General features: G+C 38.5%; 1 protein-coding gene across 1 annotated transcript in view; it reads left to right on the top strand.

Annotated features, from left to right (window-relative positions):
* Window positions 1-22,071, top strand: part of LOC121379700 (guanylate cyclase 32E-like) — a 172,662-nt gene that overhangs the window by 131,583 nt on the left and 19,008 nt on the right. The window contains exons 12-15 of the mRNA XM_041508350.1: window positions 929-1,033; window positions 2,930-3,001; window positions 3,370-3,532; window positions 15,348-15,497. Of these exons, the coding sequence (XP_041364284.1) occupies window positions 929-1,033; window positions 2,930-3,001; window positions 3,370-3,532; window positions 15,348-15,497 (490 nt within the window). The remainder of the gene's footprint in view (window positions 1-928; window positions 1,034-2,929; window positions 3,002-3,369; window positions 3,533-15,347; window positions 15,498-22,071) is intronic.

Genomic DNA, 22,071 nt, shown 5'->3' with positions numbered 1-22,071 from the left:
AGCTATTAGCTTATTAGCATGACAATACTCGTTTATCCGTGGTTTTTGTTTATCCTCCCTTTGGATTCTGGTCTGAAGTCAAATGAACCGAGTTTTGAGTTTTACAGATCTAATGAAATAGGTGAGAAACAAAATCCATTTAGAGAGACACAAAACTCTGGACTCCTTAGCGTTAATTGCTACTAACCTTTGAAAGACTAGTTCCTGTTCTTCATCATGGCTTCAATTAACAACAGAGATGTGTCACGTCAATGAGAAATCATTGAAAAACTACAGACGGACCATGAGTGAAATCTGATTATGAGCTGAATAAAATCAATGGACAAAAGTCTGGCTAATTTCGTAAATTGTAATAATTATACAGGCGCATCTAGGTTCGTGTCATTGGTCATTGTTAGTATGCGAGTCAAAACCATTGTGGCTGTTGTTGGATGGATAATAGCTTAAAAGCACACACACCAAAAATACGTCATGTAGATAGCATACTTAAATAATTGCGTGCGTCCGTGAGCGCTTGTCCCCCTGAACGCAATAACATAATGTTGGGGAAATAAAGAGTATCTGTATATTGATAATGGTGATACTAATAACTGTGATGATGATGATGATGTTGATGATGATGACGATAGAACTGATAGGCATGGTGATGATTTTGATGGTAGTGATATGATGATGATACTGATATGATGATGATGATGATACTATAGATAATCATGGTAATGTTCGTGATTTCGATATATTGTAATAATGATATGATGATGATAATGATATGAAAATAGCGATATGATGGTGATAGTGAGGATTATGATATGATGATGATAGTGATATGATGATCATAATGATATGATGACGATATGATGATAATAATAATAATAATATGATGATGATGATGATGGTGATGATAGTAATGATATAATTTCTATTTTAGATGCGAGACATGCGACACGACAACATCAATACGTTTGTCGGGGCCTGTATTGACGCTCCAAACATCTTTATAATTACAGCTTACTGCGCCAAAGGGAGTCTACAGGTTGGTACAATGGCCATCTCTTCATTGTCGAGTCATAATATACAACACGCCCTAGATGCATGACTGTGCAGATTTATCACTATGCATTTTAGCTACCCATCTCCAACATGATATAAGTTGCATGTACTTCAGATAAAAACTATCTAAACCACTGACATAGTAGTCCGAAGTGGTGTTGGGAATGAAGAGGGTAAATGATTAGGCAGGCGGCATTGGCCTCCCAAATGAAAATTATGTATCTACCCTTTTGAAAGGCGATTTAAATACAAACACTCGCACATCCTTTTTAAGCCCAAACTGTCCCAATTTGCCGAAGATGTCCCAATTGGGACATCTTGTGTCGGTGCTCGGCCCAAAATGTCCCAATTGGGACATCTTGGGCAATTGGGACATTTTGGGCTTCAACACACCCCAACCTCCGCCAGTTGCTGGTATCGTCCGAAGCTTAAAAGTACCTCAGGTCGACTGTCGGACCAAACCAAAATTTACGATCAGTTCACACATCAGGGAAATCGTAACACTGGTCGCAAGAGCATATAATTCAATTCACACTGGATTGGAGATGAATATGTGTTTTGCGCTCCTGAATCAGTTGCAGGCTGTTGCAGAAAGGTCAATCGCACCTGATCTCTGTAATCGGTAGACAACGGTTCTGTCCTACCCCATACTAAGCATTTATCGATATAAAATACTTGTTCAAAAAATTATATAGTTTATTTCTTATAACATATTTTGCGTGCATCTATTTAGTTTCCCAGTGACTGTCAACGATTTCTGTGATCATATTATGTCAATAATTTATACCTTGATTATATTTTCTAAAATTTGTGACAATAAACATGCAAATACATGTTTGTTATGAACATCGGTAGATACTGATGAGGATCTGAGAGTGGTGTTTTTCAATTAGAATATGCCAGCAAGAAGTTGTCTAATAGGGATTACGAAATCGCGTCTTTGTGATACCAAACAAAGAACTGCTCTGGTAAATGATAAAACGTTTTGGCTCCGGTTTCAGCATGGATTCCTTTAAATACAATAAATACAATTCCCGCTAAGCTTATGACTGTATGATATATACACACGCTGTGACATCCACATGTATCATCATATATATGCTACCGATTAATTCAATGTGATGCATACAAAAGCTAGTAGGACACTCAAGTGTTACGTTACGTTTTTAGAAAACAACACTGTACGAACTGTGAGACCAAGAACCGTTAAACGTTTATTTTCTTTTCAATTGAAGACGACCCCTGTTACTAATGATGAATTCGATTGTCAATCTGATTAAAATTAGCTCTACTGGTCTACCAGTAGATCTAACAGCATTGCGTGGACTCTCGTGTCCAGGTGACATTTCATCTATAAATAGCAATTTAAATATCGACCAATTATACTTCGCCTTTTATAGCGTTATTCGGGAGCATACAAATTCTAAAAATGTTGGGCGAGACTATTTATGCAATAGGCAAACTTGTTGGTCTATTTCAACATTGAAAAAGCAGGGAAAAGGTGCAGTAATAAAGTCTGGATAGTATACTAGTATAAACAGGATAGTATACTAGTATAAACAGATTTTATGGCTATACCATCACAGTTTTTTTTCGTCTTGAAAAGAATTTTATATAAAAATTTATATTGAAATTAGTTTCCAGCATACTTCGTACTTCACTCGAATCATTTCGTATACCCTCGGCATAATCCCGAATGTTTTCAAATTCTTTTCAAACCACTAGCATGATTTTGAAAGTAAGGTTTTGATTGGTCGAATGAAAGGTCAACTGGACATGAGCTCCAACGGGCTGCTGTTAGATCCAAATGTAATAGTGGAGCTAATTGTAATTAGATTGTTCGATTGTCTAATCAATTATTTCATTTCATTTTGTTTAGGATATTCTTGAAAATGAAGACATGCAGCTGGATTCTATGTTTATAGCGTCTTTAATATTCGACATCGTGCGGGTAAGTATTTCCTCCCGCCCCTTATTGAATTATTGGTATTTTACACTTGATTTAACAAACACTTGATTCCTGTTACTATCGTGGCAGGATCTAGGTAAGTCTTTAGAGTGCTCATCTTAGCTGTTTTGGGTCGCAGGAGAGAATCCCTTCCCCAGTACTCAAGACTGCTGCCCTGTCTGTTGGAAGAGCCATGAAAATTATATCATTCTGCCAATGGAAAATGTAACAGGCTTCAGTTAGGACTATAATATGTCAGCATTACCAAACGTTTGACACCCGGAAGCCGGTGATTAATAAACCAACGTGCTCTAGTGGTGTCGTTAAATAATAAATAAAAAACCCTTTAATTATGTTCCTGTTTCTTTCAGGGTATGATCTACCTGCACGAAAGCGAGATTCGTTCTCACGGGAAGCTCAAGTCGTCCAACTGTGTGGTGGACAGTCGGTGGGTGTTGAAGATCACAGACTTTGGACTGCACGAGTTCGTGTCTGGGGCGGAGGACGATCTGGGAGAACATGCTTTATACAGAAGTGAGTTCAAGTATGGGTTACTCTAGCTCGTGTGTCTTCTAGCGTTATTCTGTTATATGTTATTCTGACATGTAATAGAATAACGGTAGAGCGAAACTCGAGCTAGGGTTTCTACAAAAAACCGTGGCCATAGCGATGTAGAGTGTATAACTAACTTAATGGCATTGACCCTAGTTAAAAGAGCGACGTAGCCCTATAGTAAAGAGCTCTCCTGGTGCAAGGTCTAGGATCGATCCTCATCGGTGGGCCCACTGGGCTATTTCTCGTCCCAGCCAGTGCTCCGCAGCTGATGTAACAAAGGTCGTGGCATGTACTATCCTGTATGTAGGATGCTGCATATAAAATATAATTTGCTGGTAAACGAAAAGAGTAACCCATTGTGTGGCGTCAGCGCGTTTCCTCTCTTATTATGTGTGTGGTCCTCACCCATTTGTCCGACACCATATAACTGTAATTAAAATGTGTTGGGTGTTGTTAAATGAATCAATTCTTCCTTCCTTCTGATTCTAGTTATTAGAAATGGTAAATTATGTTTGAGGAATGACAGCGTTTTTACCATTAAACTGCATGTTTCTCAAAACTTCTTGATAATATGATCATTTTGGCCTAATCCGACAGAATTTTGCTTGTTTGCGGTGGCCGTCGGCTTGTAATGCATTAGTTAGTATCGCATGCATTAGCTCGAGCGTCCTCTAGCCCTGACACAACGTATTAACAGGGCAAGGTTAGAAGGCACTCGAGCTACACATGTATAATATTTAAAAACACCAAGTGTCAGTGGGCAGGTTTCGAACCTACTGCAACGATTCGCGTGGCATGTCGTCTTTCCTTCCACAGCAGGGTTTAAAACAAGTATGATCTGCTCAAGATATAGAACACAATTGTCTACTTTGGTTAAATTGCAACAGTTCATCAGCAACTTGAAATAATAATTTTATTCCACAAAACTGACAGAGATATGTCAGCATATTTTCAATAGAGGTAATCTTCTTACGAGTTTTGTTACACATGGTTACTTTCTAGCGATTATTATACGAGCTTGTTTGTGGTACTGATTTTATGAGTGTCAGGTTTTTTGTATTGCCCGAGCGAGAACGAAGGTAATACATAAATTCTGAAACGATTTTCGTAAAATGAGTACGACACACATGCGAGTGTAATAATTTCTTAATTATCGGTATATCCATAGTATTAGTGTTAGTGTTTACGAATGATAAGGGCTGTGTAAAAATGTTTCAGCTACAACTTGAAGGAGACGACGAAAGAAATAACGTCAGATTTCACATGCACCGTCTGAACTAGGACTGGAGAAGCAACGTCGTCTTACGACGTCACATCCCAAAATTACTTCATTACATCTGTTATTACGTGTATTATTTTTATTAAACCGATTATATTGAACCATGCAAATAATAATAAAATATACTGGATTCCACCCTTTGGAGTCTAGACTCATTGGGAATATAATATAGTCGGAGATGATAACGCCATGACAACATCATACAAACTCTCATCACAAATATGGACTCTCGACTGAAAAGCTTTATAAGCACGCGCCCAGGCTTATCTTGTACCATAAGCCAGACATTGCCCTATTTCGGCTTGTGTTACTTTGGTTTACGATGGGGCGGGACGTAGCCCATTAGTAAAGTGCTCGCTTGATGCGCGGTCAGTCTGGGATCAATCTCCGGCGGTGGGCCCATTGGGCTGTTTCTCGTTCCATCCAGTGCACTACGACTGGTATATCAAAGGCCGTGGTATGTGATATCCTGTTTGTGGGATGATGCATATAAAAGATCCCTTGTTAATAATGGAAAAGGTAGCGTGTTTCTTCTCTTAAATTATATGTCAACATTACGAAATGTTAAACATCCAATATCCGATGATTGATAAATCAAGAGTGCTTTAGTGGTGTCGTTGAACAAAACAAACGTTAACGTTTTGATTAGCGACAACAGTGTTATGAGTGGCAGTCCTCTTATAAGCGGCGCAAGTAAGATTTAAGCCCTGTAAATAATATCATGAGGAGTTGCAGCCCTCCTATAGACGAGACACCGGTTAGTGATTTATGGAAACAATCACGATTGTGTCAAACATTTAGCGATTGACTGCTCTGTGCAGAGATGTTTTATTTTATTTTATTAAAGACAAGGAGCCGGTTGTTCACACGTTCGAAAGCTTAAAGGGACATTCCTGACTTTGTTGCAATGTAAGATGTTTCCGACTAATAAAATATTTCTATGATTAAACTTACATATGAAATATATTTTCTTGTTTAGAATAGCAGTGTCTGTATATTCAATGTGTTTTTGGTCGTCTTAATGTTTGTAAGAAGCCCAAACTGGATTTTGTTTTCAAATTATTTCGTACGTACGAAAAAAAAATATTTTAGGAAATAAAATGAAATTAACCTAGTACAAATATTAGAACGATCAGAAACATGTTTAATATACAGCCACTAATATTTTATGCTGAAGAATATATTTGATATGCAATTACAATCGTCAAAAACTATCTGTTAATCGATAACATCTTAAAAATTGCAGCAAACTCAGGAATGCCCCTTTAACCAGTGGTTAACAGGGTGTCTTCCCATTATGACTACTTCCCAGTTTGACTACTTGTAAAAATAAGGCTGAGTAAACACACCTCTATGACAATGAACTGCACTTATGCATAGATTAACAAACAATTGTAGATTTTTAAAATGTCTGTATATTTCATAATAAACATGAAACCATATAATGCATATTTTAAAATATCTGTGTATTGACAACGTATACTTCAACCAAGTTTGATCAAACGTCCAGCAGCACCTAGAAACTGCATAGGAGTCCTGCTTCTATTTCTCAGACACTGCTGCAATCTACTCAGACGGTTATCCAACTCTACATATTCCCTCTTTCTCTTTAGTGCCGGCGTAAAAGGAACGCAGGTCCGTGGGAACCGAGATCCTTAGGACCTCGTTTCTAGGACCTCCATACCTTAGGAACCATAGTCCTACCCGGACGTTGTTTTTTCCCTAGGACTTGTATTCCTACCGGACTTTAATTCCTTCTACACCGGCGGGCCATCCTCCTGCTGTTGGTCGCTTCGAAAGACTTCAGAACTGTTATTAATTCAAATATGTTAGGATGGCTGTGTCTGTGTTTGGTTAAGATGGTGACACATCGATAATCATAATCCACCCAGTTGCTCACAATATAATCTTTAAAGCGTTCACACTTCTCGTCATCATGGACGTTTTCCATCACTTCCAACCTAACTTACGTCTATTATGGAGCAGTTCATTGTCATAGAGGTGTGTTTATTCATTATTCAGCCTTATTGTTACCAGTGGTCAAACTGGGAGTAGTCAGACTGGGAAGTAGTCATAATGGGAGTGAACCGGTTAGCAGATATTTTCAAAACCAAGAACAACATCAATACCAATAATAGTTAAAAATAAAATGCTAAAAACCTGATTTAAACAATCTCAGGTATCTATTCATAATTGTATCTAAAGTTTATTTTGTATTTCTGCAGAAATCAGTAAAAGAAAACTATTAGACTAACCCAGAGTTAATTTAACTATGCTTTAAACAACTGGACCAATGGTGTTGTCGTTGAGATTTAGTTTGACGACTTCGATGCGAGTCCAGTGATAGTGCCGTGGAGTAGACCATCTTTAGTAAATGCATATGAAGAGAAAGCATGTGACCTACACGGAGACTACTTGCATTTCAACAAAGTGACAACAATTAACCGCAAACAGAAGACGACATTGGAGGCGACTCGCTGAAAGATTTTAAACATATTGAGAGATCGTAGAAGAAATTGCTAATATTGTTTAATGTATCAAGATGATGGGAATGACAGCGCATGAGAAATTGGAATAAAAAAATTAAGAGTGAAACTAAGAAGCGGACTCTCTCTTAATTCTCGTGCAATCTCAGTGAACGTTAGCAGTTGCTTGCTTCAGTAGCAACGCTAGTCATTACTAATGTTTTTAAATGTCCATTTTTACTCCTTTTTTAACCAATGCGATGAAAACATTTTAGTGAGGTCAAAATACGGGATTTCATCATGCAGCATTTTAGTCAATGATGCAGTAAATTATGAAATAGTATAAATATTAATCACAAAAAAAAAAAGAAATCCTGAAAGCTTTCAAGAGACCTTGATACCTGAAGCAATTTTATAGTTTAATGATCTTTCACTGGCGGAATTAAATGGCCACAGAATGAAAATGCTCTGAAGTATCTAAGACTACGATACTTACTCGCCAATTTCTGGCAGAGAAAAACCCGACTGCTTGACATTAAAGGAAACTGGTTTATTTGAAGACTGGGCTCCTCTTTATTATAAAGCTTTGTGTGAATGGTTATTTCGTTATAAACCGCTGTACCAAGATGAAAGGGAAACGACGGAGCCTGGTTAAGCAGTTTTGGTTGATGACAACACAATAAAAACATTTACTTCTATCATAATTCGTTTCATGTTGAAGTGTCGAATTTGCACATTTCAGTTAGCGAATTTTGAGGGACTGTTAGACAGATTACGAGTTTCAATATATAGGAAGGAAGAAAATGGTTTATTTAACGACGCACTCAACACATTTCATTTTCAGTTATATGGCGTCGGACATACGGTTAAGGACCACACATATATTGAGAGAGGAAACCCGCTCTCGCCACTTCATAGGCTACTCTTTACGATTAGCAGCAAGGGATCTCTTATATGCACCGTCCCACAGACAGGATAGTACATACCGCGGCCTTTGTTACACCAGTTGTGGAGCACTGGCTGGAACGAGAAATAGCCCAATGGGCCCACCGATGGGGATCGATCCTAGAGCGATCACGCATCAGGCGAGCGCCGTACCACTGAGCTACGGTCCGCCCCTTACAGTATATAATGCATTACAGAAATGTATCTCTGCCGTCTCGAGGGCTATCAATTCCTTCTGGTGCTTACCACAGTTTGACACCCAATAGCCGATGTAGTTTTCGTGTTGGGGTGTTGTTAAACATTTAATGATTAATTCATTCTAGAGAGCCACTAGAAACTATTATAGAAATGGTTGTCAAATTTTGTTTGTGGATTTGTTTGTGAGACTGGGGATGATGTGTCTTACGGTAAGACACATCATCCCCAGTGCACCACGACTGGCATATCAAGGGCCGTGGTATGCGTTATCCTCTCTGTGGGATGGTGCATATAAAAAAATATCCCTTGTTACTAATGGGCAAATATACCGTGTTTCCTCTCTAAGACTGTATGTAAAAATTACCAAATGTTTGACATCCAATAGCCGATGACTAATAATCAATGTGCTCTAGTGGTGTCGTTAAACAAAACACACTTCTTGTGTATAAAGAGACTGCAATAAAACAATGTTCAGTATATTTTGTGTGTATTTTCCTCACCAAAACCATGTTATAATTGAGCTGGAAAGAAACGCCTACGTCTAAAACGTCAAAATGGTTGTGACCATAGAAACAAAGTTAAAGATGCGCTGGAAGTAGCTCTGCCGTACTGTACATGTAGATGGCACCATGATAATGACATCACAAAGCGTTTTGGAAAGATGAACGTATCCTATCGGTCTTCATTCATTCATTTTAACTTAATTTTCGTGCCTTTGTTCTATATTATAATTTTAAAAAGGCCATATTTAACTATTTAAAATTTCGTTCGTTGATCCAAAGTTAGAGTTTCTGTTGTTTAATGACACCACTAGAGCACATTGATTTATTAATCATCGGCTACTGGTTGTCAATCATTTCGTAATTTTGACATATAGTCTTAGGGTGGAAACCCGCTACATGTTTTTCTATTAGTAGAAAGGGATATTTTATATGCAATATACCTCAGACAGGATAACACATACCTAGACCTGTTTATATACCAGTCGTGGTGTACTGGCTGGAACGAGAAATAGCCGAATGGGTCCACCGACAGGGGTCGATCCTAGACCGACCGCGCATCAGGCGAGCGCTTCCCCACGGCTCTACGTCCCACCCCAGTGTGCACCTTCAAACACCCTCCTCTCAAATTCACGCTTAGACCTCCGTAAGCAGTTCCTGTTTGATGAAATAAAACTGAATTGACACAATTAATGAACAGAACTGAATTAATCTCGCGCACATTTCGTGTAGTCTTTATTAATATGGGCAGGAGCCGTGCCACCGAATCACGCCCCCCCCCCCCCCCATCAACATCTTTTATATGTGCCTGTCACCCCCAGGGGCCTAGCTTCCATATACGCAGGTACGCAGCTGCGTATCACCTGAGATTACTTTTTTTTTTTTTTTTTTATTAAAATATATGATGTAAACACACAGCCAATAGCGTTTTATTCTATCGGCGAATTTTTTTGCATACCACCTGAAAATCCCAAGCTGCGCCCTTACCCCATAACAGGCCCCGTGCTTATAAACCTTAAAGTCTAGACTTTAATAAAGTCCACACTTTAACGTCATGGCAACGCCATTCAAATAGCATTACGTTAAAGTCTGGACTTTATTGAAGTCTATACTTAAAGTTTTATAAGCACGGGCCCATAACTCATTGCCATCCCCCAATATAACCCTGGCTACGCCATTCTCAATGCACACCACCTCCTTCGAAAAATCAATTGTCGATCCTGATAAACAAAGGAAGGAAGGAACGAACGAACAGCACTTACCTCTATTGATATATCCTCTCAACACGTTTGAAGAAAATAATGCCACAAAACAGCACAGCAGTTAGATGTCATTAGGTAGTATTAGATCCATGCATAATTATTTTTGATAAATATGCTTATAAATGCCAAACAGCGATTCTGTTCACACATTTCTAAAATTAAACTATATTCATAGGAACGTACGTAATATCGATATGACATCAATAAGTGTATTAAAACGATAAAGCATTGTTGACGTCATGTCAATGGGGTGTTGACGTTTTCATGGTAACGTTCTCGGCAGTTTTTGTAACTTGACGGAAAATGTCGAAACACCATTGGAATGAGCATCTTCAGCACGCCCCCACTGGATCCGCGCCTAACAGGGAATACAAGTAGCGCAGAACTATCTACAGTAATAAATCCATTGTCCGTCACCGGCAGGACTGATGTTTCGAAAAATATTAAGTACATACAAAAATATATGAGCCAGCAGTGTTTCTGCCAGAAAGAAATTTTTGGGTAATGGCCGCTATAGAATTGAATGCAACCACAGTCAACATGGAATATGGGGTGGGGGTGGGTGTGAGGGTGGGGTGGGGGTGGGGGGTGGTGCTCACACAGAAAGAAAATAAGTTAAGTTTAGGGTCAGGGTTAAAAATAATCATACAGTAATGATAAGAGTAATTAATTTTTTCCAAAAAAACCCAACCCCACCTCACAATCCCCCCCCCCCCCCCCCCGAAATCTGCAAAAAAAAAAAGAATTGGGGTATTGTGCCATACCCGTTTTACCCTCTGGCAGAAACCCTGGCCAGTTCTTTGTCGAATTCAAAATATAATATCACGTCTTAACCTGTCGGTCATGTTTTAATAAATTAAAATAACAAATAGTAGAAATAAAATTATTGGGATGTAGTTTTATTTTTGGGTAGGATAGGGCTATTTCATTAAAGGTAAAATCGTTACATATCTCAAGAAAAATTAATATTTTGGTCATTATACAGTGAATATATCTTGGGGTTTATGCGTATTATTTAACCAAGCTTGTCGACTACATCGGCGAGAATCTACGATTTGTTATGGAATAATAGATTTAGCATAATTTTAAGAGGGTTCGTAATTTAGGTGTTTTCTCAATGTGTTCTTTCAGTAACGTACAGCAATTGTTTTAATGCAATATAATAGTATGCACGTGTAGCAATGAAACATATTTTGGGGTCACATCATGTTTGTGGGCCATACCTTTTTCCTAAGGAAAAGTCACGGAACCCCTGTGCCCCGCCCCCCCCCCCCCCCCCTTGGGATCTACACCTGGTCATATCGTAACAAATATTATATGGAATCGGCGAATCCATAACATCTGGCAAGACTGGGTGGAGTTTTCTGAGACAGACGAGTTGCATGAAGACAGCACACTTGTCGACAACATCCGCCTGGCATAACGTTACGATTTCCGTCGCTAGGCCCGTTGGGCTATTTCTATTTCCAGCCAGCGCACCACGACTGGTATATCAAATGTCGTGGTATGTGCTATCCTCCCTGTGAGTAAAACTATATAAAAAAAGAAGAAGATTCCTTGCTATTAATGGGATAATGTAGCGGGTTTCCTTCCTAAGACTATATTATGTCAAAATTACCAAATACTTGACATCCAATAGTCGATTGTTAATAAACAAGTGTGGTCTAGTGGTGTCGTTAAATAAAACAAAGTTTAACCTATAAACGACAGAAGCCTGTCATGCCGCCGTCATAGAACGCATCTTAAGTGCAGTCTTCAGAATTCCGTCGTTTTTAAACGAACGTCAAAGTGGGATACTGCATCTGACATCAGATTCTCCATTCGTGCGTCATATCATAAAATGACCCCTTAAAGAATAACACTTCTTGAAGCATCCATGTGTCAAAAAACGATATTAGCCTCTTGAATATTTTCCCACACAACTGATGTTAACTAGCAGATAAAAAAGCAACCGCTGAAGTAGAAGGGACATTCCTTGTCACGGAGAGAACATTAACTATTGAAACTGCCACGCAATCAGCTTTCGGTTTAGACGGACGCTTTCATCGCTTTGGATCTTCTTGCAAAAGGAACCCATTGGGTGCACACTTCATTTGTTTTTACAATAGTATCAATACAGTGCTTTGAATTTAACACCATCATCGCCATTGTTAGTTTGATGGCAGATGTAATACGTTTGTATTGGAATGGTTGAACATAAAATCCAGGGCCGTACCCTCGGGGGGGGGGGGGGGCATGTGGTGGGCTATCTCTCAGTGCAATGTTAAAAGACTAGGCAAAGAGGATGCTTTGCTGTTTAGCAGACCGGCCTCGGTGCCGTCGTGGTTATGCCATCGGTCTACAGGCTGGTAGGTACTGGGTTCGGATCCCAGTCGAGGCATGGGATTTTTAATCCAGATACCGACTCCAAACCCTGAGTGAGTGCTCCGCAAGGCTCAATGGGTAGGTGTAAACCACTTGCACCGACCAGTGATCCACAACTGGTTCAACAAAGGCCATGGTTTGTGCTATCCTGCCTGTGGGAAGGGCAAATAAAAGATCCCTGCTGTCTGTCGTAAAGGAGTAGCCTATGTGGCGACAGCGGGTTTCCTCTAAAAACAGTGTCAGAATGACCATATGTTTGATGTCTAATAGCCGATGATAAGATAAAAAAAATCAATGTGCTCTAGTGGAGTCGTTAAATAAAACAAACTTTACTTTTGTTGTCTAGCAGAGACTAAGAGACCTTTGTGGATTAGGCCCTTGATTTCTGCTGTCTGCCTGTATGTAAATCTGTTCGTCTGTCCGACTTTTTGTTTTTGACCTTTTCACAGCGCCCCAAGATATTTAGCTGAAATTGTGCATATAGCTTTATCATTTACTGTTACAGTTCGAGTTTGACTTTCATGGCGATTATGACCGTCGAACTTAGGAAATACGACAGTTTGTTTTCCCGACATTTCTTTTTTCGCAAGGCCTCAAGATATTGAGCTGATAGTTTGTGCATAAATGTATAATGTACTGTTACAGATCACGTTTGACCATCATGACAAATTACACATTTCCTCCAGAGTTATGGCCCTTGAACTTAAAACATACGAAAACGTCTTGGGCCCCGTTGGGAACTTGTGTTACTTTAGCAGTGCTCTAAGAATGCTTGTTTAACCTTACAACACAGATAGGTTTACATTCATATATATGCAGTGGTGGAGAGCCCCAGGGACCCGCCCACCACCCCTAAATTTTGCTACAGTTAATGCAGGTTCCCCCTAAATGAATGTTCTGGATCCGCCACTGAAGTGCACGTATACCAGTTTTATTTAATATATACTATTCCATACACTGACATTTAAATCAACGCACACATACAATTTATATTGGTATAAACATGTGTACAGGTTTTTCTCAGAAAAACAATCTTGTTTTCCCCACTAATAATGAATGACATGAGATCATCAAAGTCAACATGAATGGGTTTTTTCAGATTCTTTGTTTTCGAAAGCAGGAAGTAACATTCTTTGATGATTTCTTATTGGAACAATTTTATGCAATTTTCATTCAGAAATCGATAGAAATATTTCTCGTTTTTATATAAAAGACACATGACGCGAAAAACGTAGTTTTTTTCTTCTTTAGATCTGTGATCTTATTAATGAACATGGAGAGTTGACATTTTCATTAAATCTCTCAAGACCATGTCAGAAATGATCAGTAGGTGGTGTCTGCTTAATAATTTGTATCTGGTTATCTGCATAGCTCTAAAGAAGAATTTTTTTAAAATGAAAACAATATTTGTTTAAAAACACCTCAGCAAATTTTAAAGTACAGTTTTTTTGGTGTCTAATATATTGTTATATCAAATCTTGGTAGAGATAATCCGGTGCCGCCACACCACTATACTTCTAAAAAGCATCAATGGATCGTTTATATGCACTTTTCCACAGTGTAGTACATACCACGGTATTTGTTTTTACCAGGCATGAGGTATGTTTAAATACGCAGTTAATGCCAAGTTATTAAATTAGAACATTGTCTTGGAATTGCATGTGTATAGCTGAAAGCTTACAGAAGATGTATCTCTTTAATTGCATCTCAGTAGTTTAAAATAATTATTTAAATGCAGAGGCGGATCTAATGGGGAGGGGGGGGGGGGAGGGGGACTCCTAAATTTTGTGATAGTTATAATTTTATTATACATGTATATTAATTTTCATTTTTTTTACAATCCTCCTCCAAACCTCCCTTGGAATTCCATCTCATGTCACTGCCCCCCCCCCCAAATGGATTTTCTGGATCCGCCACTGAAATGTCATGTCGGAAACTAACAACCATTATAAAAAGAGGAAACACTTTACTCCGGCCGTGGTTTTGCAGCAGTCTGTGCTTATCTATTTCATTATCAAATTTAATTGCAACAATACCACCCACCCCCCCCCCCCCCCCCCCCCCCCCCCCCCCCACCTTCCACCCCCGAAAAAAAAAAGAAGAGTACATTTCTGCAGCATATGAGAGACAGTTCCAAGCTTGATATGATTTTGATTGAGTAATATTTTTCTCGTTTTCACTATTGACAGACACTGAATTTTACTTACCTGTTGTTTTTGTTGGTACCGGCCTCGATGGCGTCGTGGTTAGGCCATTGGTCAAGAGGCTGGTAGGTACTGGGTTCGGATCCCAGTCGAGGCATGGGATTTTTAATCCATGTACCGACTCCAAACTCTGAGTGAGTGCTCCGCAAGGCTCAATGGGTATGTGTAAACCACTTGCACCGACCAGTGATCCATAACTGGTTCAACAAAGGCCATCCTTTGTGCTATCCTGGCTGTGGGAAGCGCAAATAAAAGATCCCTTGCTGCTAATCGGAAAGAGTAGCTCATGAAGTGGCGACAGCGGGTTTCCTCTCAAAATCTGTGTGGTCCTTAACCATATGTCTGACGCCATCTAACCGTAAATAAAATGTTTTGCGTGCGTCGTTAAATAAAACATTTCTTTCTTTTTGTTGGTGTTTCCCGCATCACTTTAAAGTTTTGGATTTTTTGTATTGAGTTTTATCATCAGTTTGGTTGACACCCATTAGCCGATGCATTGTGTTTGTGCTGGTGTGAGATTAGCAATTTATTCATTTTATTTTCTATTTTTACTACTTATATTTTATTCTATTTTTAGATATGCAATGGCGGGCTCCTGAATTATTACGTCATAAGAATCCTCCGGCTCGTGGTACCCAAGAAGGAGATGTTTACTCCTTTGCAATCATCATGTTTGAGATCCACTGTAGAAAAGGACCATTCGGCAATATAGACCTCTCTCCTAAAGGTAATCGTTTCTATTAGCACATAACAATGATTAAATTGGAAATTGTATTATTTGCAAAGGGACCATTGAAAATTGGTGAAGATCGAGGTGAAGAAGAGAAGTCATTGTGGATTTATGTAATCAGTGCACCGTACGCTGAATCAACAGTTTAGCCTAACGACATCATTAGAGCGCATTGACAAATTAATCTATGTCTACTGGACATTTAAATTTTTTTATTTTTTTATTTATATTATATATATATATATATATATATATATATATACTCTTCAAAAGAAGAAACGCAAAACCACATTGTCGTAACATTTGGAGAATTGATTTAATTATTGAATGGTGAGTCCGATAATTACCAAATGTTGCAGGATTGTTCACAATTCACTATAGTCCATTGTGAGTAAGTGATAGGACACACCACCAAGGTCAAGGTCATCTGGAGTCAATACCGGGTGTGGCCTCCGCGTGTGTTGACAACTGCCTGGCACCGCCTGCCCATTGAAGCAACCAGAGTACGGATGACGTCCCGGGGGATGGTGGCCCACTCGGCCTGCAAGGCTGCTGCCAGCTCGGGCAGAGTCTGGGGCTGTGGTTGTCGCTGTCGGAGGCGTCGGTCCAACTCGTCCCATAGATGCTCAGTTGGGTTCAAATCCGGTGATATCGATGGCCAAGGAAGGACATTAATGTTGTTGTTCTGTAGGAAAGCCGTTGTGAGACGTGCTGTGTGAGGCCTGGCGTTGTCATGTTGGAACACTGCGTTGGCGTTGGCCATAACTGGAACGATGTGTGGCCGGAGGATCTGGTCAATGTAGCCCTGTGCATTCAGGTTGCCCTGCACGTGGACCAGGTCAGTTCTGCCAGTGTGTGAGATGGCTGCCCACACCATGACACTACCCCCGCCGAATCTGTCCACTTCCTGCACGCAGTTTTCCGCATAACGTTCACCACGACGCCTATACACGCGACATCTTCTATCATGACGTCGGAGCAGAAATCGGGACTCGTCACTGAACCACACCTGTCTCCATCGCAGTTGAGGCCATTGTCGATGAATCTGGCACCACTGCAGTCGGAGTCGACGGTGTTGTGGTGTTAAGATGACACCTCGAACTGGACGTCTGGCACGAATTCCTACCTCACGTAGGCGGTTCCGTACGGTCTGGTCGGATATCCTGCGCAAACCTGGTATTGCTGCGGCTGTGGAGGTGGCAGTAGTCAATCGTTCCCGAAGGTGGCGTACCCGGATGTAGCGGTCCTGCCCGGGGGTAGTGACCCGTGGTCGACCGGATCTAGGGAGGTCACGTGTTGATCCATGTTGCTGGTAACGGTCCCACAGTCTGGAGATGGTGCTTGGGGACACATGGAATGCCCTGGCAACGGCCGTTCTGGATTCGCCTGCGTCTAGTCGGCCGATGGCATTGTTTCTCTGCGGTTCACTGAGACGTGGCATGTCCTGGATTGTCAACTGCCGGCCAGATACAGAGGCCAGGCAAGCGAACACCCTGCACTTTTATACTGTCGGTGTTCATGTTGCACGTGCAGACAACGCACGTGCAGTGGTGACATAGTTTGCACGTGGCTGCGTTTTTGCGAATATTCACATTTTGGAACTTTATTGTACAGTAGCTGCGTTTTATCGAATGTAACCGTGGGAATGTGTTTGGGACATGCAATGACCTTGTATTCACAAAGCATGAACCGGTAGGAAACATAAAATCGGAGTTATAACCCATTTGTACCCTTTTGCGTTTCTTTTTTTGAAGAGTATATATATATATATATATATATATATATATATATATTCTTTAAATATATACCCACATAACATGCTATATAGTTTATATATTTTGTTTCTATTATTATTAATATTTATTATAATTATTATATTATATTATATTATATTATATTATATTATATTATATTATATTATACTTTAGTCTATTTATTTATTTATTTATTTATTTATTTATTTATTATGATTTTATTATAATTGTTAGTTTTTTAAATTTTATTTTACTTTTTTTATTATTTTTTTTTTTATTTTTTTAAAGATTTATGTGTCTTTAGTTTCCTTACGAACGTGATGTGTTTATATTTAATATCATCCATATCACTACCCACATAATTATTTATCATGCATAATTATGTAGGGTTTATTTGTTTATTTTAGACATGTATTGATTTTTCATGCATGAATGTGTTTTAGATAGTGCTATAGCGCTCCCCACCATTATCAGATATTGTAAATATGTATTTATTATAATTTGCTGTTTTTATTATAAAGCTTATAAGTTGTATAACTTAAAGCAATAAAGAACTTGAACTGGATGTCAAAAAGAAGAAAAAGAAGCGGACAAAAGAAGACACCCCCCAAAGCTCCAAAATATTTTTAGGGTTTTTTTCTTTTTGCATATTAGTTACGATAAAAATACAAATTATTACATTGTGCTTTTCGGACAAAAAGTTTGTTTTGTTTAACGACACCATTAGACCACAATGAATTGTTAATCTATTGGATGTCAAACATTTGGTAATTTTGACATGTAGTTGTAGAGGGCATCCCTTTACATTTTTCCATTAGTAGCAAGGGGTCCTTTATATGCACCATCCCACAGACAGGATAGCACATACCACTGCCTTTGATATACCAGTTGTGGTACACTGACAGGAACGAGAAATAACCCAATGGTTCCACCGACGGTGGACTTTTCGAATTTGTTGGTGTGGGTTTTTTTGTTGTTTTTTTCATTTTTCCCACCACTGTTTTTACAATATACAAACATGTATTACAGTGACACACTTTTACATTGTTCAAAAGGAAGGATATAAGCCAATTCACACCACCACCTACAAACACTTGACTATTTTTCAGAGTAAACTATACTTGTTATACAAAAGGTTACTATATATAAAACATTTTCTTTTCGGTTTTTAATGTTATTATTTTCCCTTGTTTATAAAAAAAAATGTCAATGCACCATATCACTTTCTGTTTTTCATTAGTCCCAATTTATAATGAAAACCTATTAGGTTTGGGTCTGCTGAAAAATACGATTCCAAAGTTTCCATTTCTTAATACATTTCTCATATTTATTCTTACTGCAATATACTGCTTTTTCGAAATCATAATAGCAATTTATTTGACTAGGTGTTTTCTTATCAAATTTTGAAATATATATTATTGTTTTGCCAATATAATGATGATATTTATAACAGTGTTTTCATCAGCATACATATATATATATATATATATATATATATATATATATATATATATATATATATATATATATATATTGTAATCGTGTATACGTTTCATATAATACAGACACACTCTGTATAATACTCAGAACCGTAACAAAGTAATGCCAGCTAATAAAATGACAGTGTTCCAATTGTTGCCAAACAAATGACACAAATATATCATAAAATATTTATTCAAATCGACCTTTTCTTTTAAAGCCGTAAGAATGTAATTCTAGCTACTAAAATGACAATGTTCCATAAATAGGTGTTAACAAGGATATAAACTTCCAATTGTTACATTACAACCGGCAAAAATATATCATAAAATAGTTATTGATATCGAAAATATACTATGTTTTTAAAGCCGTAAGAAGGTATTTCTAGCTAATAAAATGACCGTATTCCATATATAGATGTTAGCAACACGAATATTAAACTTCCAATAGTTACATTACAACCTGCAAAAAATATATCATAAAATATTGATACTGCTTTTTTAGGGCCGTAAAAAGTAATAAAATGACTATGCTCCATATATAGATGCTAACAACAAGGATAAAAATTTCCAATTGCTGCGTTATAGCTGGCAATAATTATAACATAAAATAGTTATTTTTGTTAAGACTTTTCTTATAGGGCCGTAAGAAGACAACTAAAGTTAATAAAATGACTGTCCATTAATATAGATGTCAACAACAAAGATATAAACTTCCAGTTGATGCGTTACAACTGGCACAAATTATATCATAGAATTGTTTTTTTATATATCAAGAGTTTTCTTTTAGGGTCGTAAGAAAGTAATTCCAGTTAATAACATGGCTGTCCATTTATGTAGATGTCAGCAACAATGATTTAAACTTCCAATTGCTGCGACAGTACAAGTGGCAAAAATATAAATCCAGTTGCGGATCCAGAAAATCCATTTGGGGGGAGGGCGGGGGGGGGTCAATGACATCAGGCGAAATGCTAAGGAACTTTTGGGGGAGGTTTGGAGGGGGATCGTAAAACAATGAAAATTAATATATAATAAAATATATAAATATCGCAATTTTAGGGGGGGGGGGGGGCCTGCCCACCTAGATCCGCCTCTGGTATCATAAAGTAGTTTTCATTGTTATTGTTTTGGACAATGTGACGGTATATGCTCTTAATTTCTTTTCGCCTGTGGCGATATTAATTGTTTTAGAAGGCCGTGGTGCAGTTCCAAATGCACTTAGCCCAGATGGGCAATTTGTTACGTAATGGCTTCGCGCGATCGGGCATTCCAATATGCACTTAGTCCAGCTGTGGAGGCCATGTGGCCAGTAGTTACGTAATACCTCTGGAGTGCGGTTTTTACAACCGTGATTTGGCGAATGGCGACAGCTAGTCTGACGATCAGAGAAAAATATACCGACCCTGGGAGAGGTGGAAATATCAGATGATACGTGAGGTACCGCCTTGTACCCCCAAGCGATATTCGCTGTCTCTGAGAGTTTTGAATAAATAGCTAGGGTTTAGAGATATCTGGGAGAACCAAAAAGGAAGGCTTCCCGGGAACGTTAGTCCGTTTGGACTTTGGTAAATATATTATTTCTGCTCTGTTGTATAACCTTGATGTGATTGATGTGACTTTAAATATTTTAATACTGTATTATACCAATATTCTTTAGACAGTGTCTTCTGTCATCTGACGAAGTAAATCGTAGACTTCTTGTTCTAACATTATACGAGTATTTGGTAATATAAAGCTTAGCCAGTCATCCTAGAAGACCTAGGTAAACTGTAGGTTATTGTCTTTATTGTGATAGGTACCAGTATTAATTCTGTGTTACAAGGTTATTGAATGAGTAGTTAGGGTTAATTAAAAATTAACCAGTTAGGAATAGTGTTGTAATTCCTTTATTAATTAAGTTCCCCTGGAAGCGTTTCTCCATTATCGCACGTGTATGTGTTAGCGTTTCTCAATTATCACACGTGTGGGTGATGTGTCACGGGGTAAATGATTAGCATATTGTGTAAACTAGACACCTAGAGATTAACTAATTTAGTGATGAGTTCTGGGTTGATATTATTGTTGTTATTAATTAACTACTGCGGCAGTACATTTGTCAGCGTAGGTTAATACAGATTCCAAAGTGTATTGTGTTTTTGTTGTGTTTTCTAGTGAACTAAACGTGCTATAATAATATATACTTTATATAAGATCGTATCTAGCCATACTAGGGTTTAACCGCCCGTTACAGAGAGATCTAATAGATATACAATTAGGAGAGATATTTGGACAATCGTGTTTTAATCAGTTACGGGTATTATAGAATCCCCGTGACAGGAGTAGAAAATTGGGGCGCTCGTCCCGAATCTGAAACGGGACATGCATATTTTAAAAAAAGTATTGTTTGTAAATGGGGGCTTTATAAATTATTTTTACAAATAACCAGAAGTAGCAACGTTGTTCACTAGAAAATTAATTAATAATAAGTGCGTCATATCTAAACATGGATAAGAATTTGCTGGATAGGCCTACGCTCAATGTAGTGGATATTAAGCGAGCACGTAAGGCCGAGTTAGTTGAAATCGCGGGTGAGCGAGAAATTGATTTAACATCAGCTAAAACCTTGGGTGATATAAGGACAATTATTATCCAGGACGTTTTTGGTGATAGTCCTGTTATGGAAGACAGTGAGATTGTTCCAGAGATAGAGATAAATGAGTTAAGTGTGGAACAACAATTAGCTTTTAAAAAGCTTGAGTACGAAAGAGAACAACGTGCATTAGATAGAGAGAGAGAAGAGAGAGATCGAGAGAGGGATAGAGAGAGAGAAAAAAAAGAAGAAGAGAGAGATAGAGAAAGAGAAGAGAGGGAGGGAGAGAGAGAGAGAGAGAGAGAGAGAGAGAGAGAGAGAGAGAGAGAGAGAGAGAGAGAGAGAGAGAGAGAGAGAGAGAGAGAAGAGAGGGATAGAGAAAAAGAAGATAGAGATAGAGAATATAGAGATAGAGATAGGGAAGATAGAGAGAAGGATAGAGAAGAGAGAGAGAGAAGAGAGAGAGATAGGGATAGAGAATTCCAGTTAGCAAAATTAAAAGTGGAACATGAGTTAAAGTTGAATACTGAAGAAGTTAGACGTGAGGCAGGAAATGGTTTTAACATGTCGGAGGCTTATAGATCAGTGCCTGTATTTGATGACCAGGAGGTAGATATGTTCTTCCAACTTTTTGAACGGGCCGCTAAGCAGCTAAATTGGCCGCAGTCTAAGTGGACATTGTTAGCCGTGTCTAAGTTTAAGGGGAAGGCTAGTGTAGCTTATAATTCAATGAGTGATGAGCGAGCAAGTCAGTACGACCTAGTTAAGGC

The sequence above is a fragment of the Gigantopelta aegis genome, chromosome 8 (genome assembly GCF_016097555.1).
Source record: "Gigantopelta aegis isolate Gae_Host chromosome 8, Gae_host_genome, whole genome shotgun sequence".
Lineage (NCBI taxonomy): Eukaryota > Metazoa > Mollusca > Gastropoda > Neomphalida > Peltospiridae > Gigantopelta > Gigantopelta aegis.
This window is presented reverse-complemented; position numbering and strand designations above follow the sequence as displayed.